The sequence below is a fragment of the Propithecus coquereli genome, unplaced genomic scaffold (genome assembly GCF_000956105.1).
Source record: "Propithecus coquereli isolate 6110/MARCELLA unplaced genomic scaffold, Pcoq_1.0 Scaffold224, whole genome shotgun sequence".
In the NCBI taxonomy this organism is placed as follows: Eukaryota; Metazoa; Chordata; class Mammalia; order Primates; family Indriidae; genus Propithecus; species Propithecus coquereli.
This window is the reverse complement of record NW_012147634.1, coordinates 5774787-5776394: the sequence shown is the minus strand read 5'-3', so window position 1 is coordinate 5776394 and position 1608 is coordinate 5774787. Positions and strand designations below refer to the sequence as shown.

The following is a 1608-nucleotide window of genomic DNA, read 5'->3' as shown; positions in this document are numbered from 1 at the left end:
AAATATTAAAAAATATGCTTTGCATCCTTATATGTAAAAGGTCTCTTGTAACTCAATGAGTAACCCTAAAGGAAGTTATACATCCTTATGATACATTAAAAGCAAAAAGAACAAATTCTGAATCATTAGAAAACCTCCTCCAAAACAAAAATCTATTTGTAAGAATATAATAAACGATGCAAAATTTTAGTCAACTATAACTCACTGAAAATGCTGGAAATGCAACTTCAATCTATGTCCTAATTTTAGATCTCTGTAACTTCTTAAGACAAAGATGCCATATTCAACCTTTGCCTCTCCCACAGCTACTTGCATAGTCTTGTACATAGCATATGTACATAAATATTTCAGAGGTGAAAGAATAAATGAACGACTACAACTTCTACATTCTAGGATTCCAATCAAGCATGTAGGGCCACTACTATACTTCTAGGGCACTGCTAAACATCACCACCACACGCAGCATTATTTAACAGACAAATATTAATAAAAGTGATGGTGCATGCCCTAGAGATGTTTTCAATCTAAGGGAGTATCTCCTATTTCAAGAGACAAAAACATGAAAATGTTCTTTCATATTAAAAGGACACATATATGTGATATAAAATGAACCCAAACAGAAGTAGTCAAGATATTGCTAAGAGATGCTAGAGTAATGAAAGACAAGCCTTCCTAGAACACAGAATACTGACTGAAGATGAAAAGTGAGATGCTATAATCGCAGGGTGATGGAGATGGGAGGATGCGGCATAGGTGAAAATTCTAAAATAAAAGTAAGCCATGTAAGGTTTTAATTTATACTTTTTTAAAAAAAGTAAAATCAAGTAATATAGTCTAGTTGGGAAGACTTTGCAAATTAAATTTCCTATTGAAAAATTTCTTCAACAAAGATATATGCTTACTTATAGATGGTCTTAGTGTAAGCATTTAGCTGCAAAGAAAGAGACTTTGTACTTACCAAACATATCCTCTACCACACTGCTGCATAATATATCAAGTGAAAACAGTTGAACAAAAACATCATGGAAATAAGCTACATTTAAAATTTATTTACTAGAGTTTGCAAATCATACTACTTTCACACATAAAGAAAAAGCACAAAATTTGGATATCAATTTTGAAAATGAAGATATTTTTTATGTGGTGGAACCAAAGCCTAAAGAACATAATTGCAGTTTAAATGTCCTTCCATTTTAGAGAGTAATTTTCTACCCTTTCCTCAAAAAAAATTGAAGTATGCATGTATTATATACAATATACATTAGGCTCAGAACTCTATAAGCTCTAATTAATGTGATTCAAAAATCTCTCACACTTTTGGTCAAGCTAAAAAAGATTTTAGATTAAATAACACAAGCAAAATAAAAAACTAAAAGGCCTAAGAATAATTCAAATGAAAACTGAAGTACTTACCAATTTGGCCAGCCTTGACTTTAAAAGGAACATCCAATTCATACTTCAGAAGGAAGAAAAAATTTAAAGGACGTCTTAAATTAAGCCCCCCCAAGTCACTTTTGTATCATCATTTAAATATACTCATCTCTAAGAAAAAACAAAAACCAAATTTTCGATATTTGAGTAACTCATAAAGAATACATTTTATGGCCA

At 31.0% G+C, this 1608-nt stretch overlaps 1 protein-coding gene across 1 annotated transcript in view; it reads right to left on the bottom strand.

Annotated features, from left to right (window-relative positions):
• Positions 1 to 1608, bottom strand: part of VPS13C (vacuolar protein sorting 13 homolog C (S. cerevisiae)) — a 213380-nt gene that overhangs the window by 196433 nt on the left and 15339 nt on the right. Inside the window, 1 exon segment of the mRNA XM_012645033.1 lies at positions 1414 to 1456. Coding sequence (XP_012500487.1) covers positions 1414 to 1456 — 43 coding nt within the window.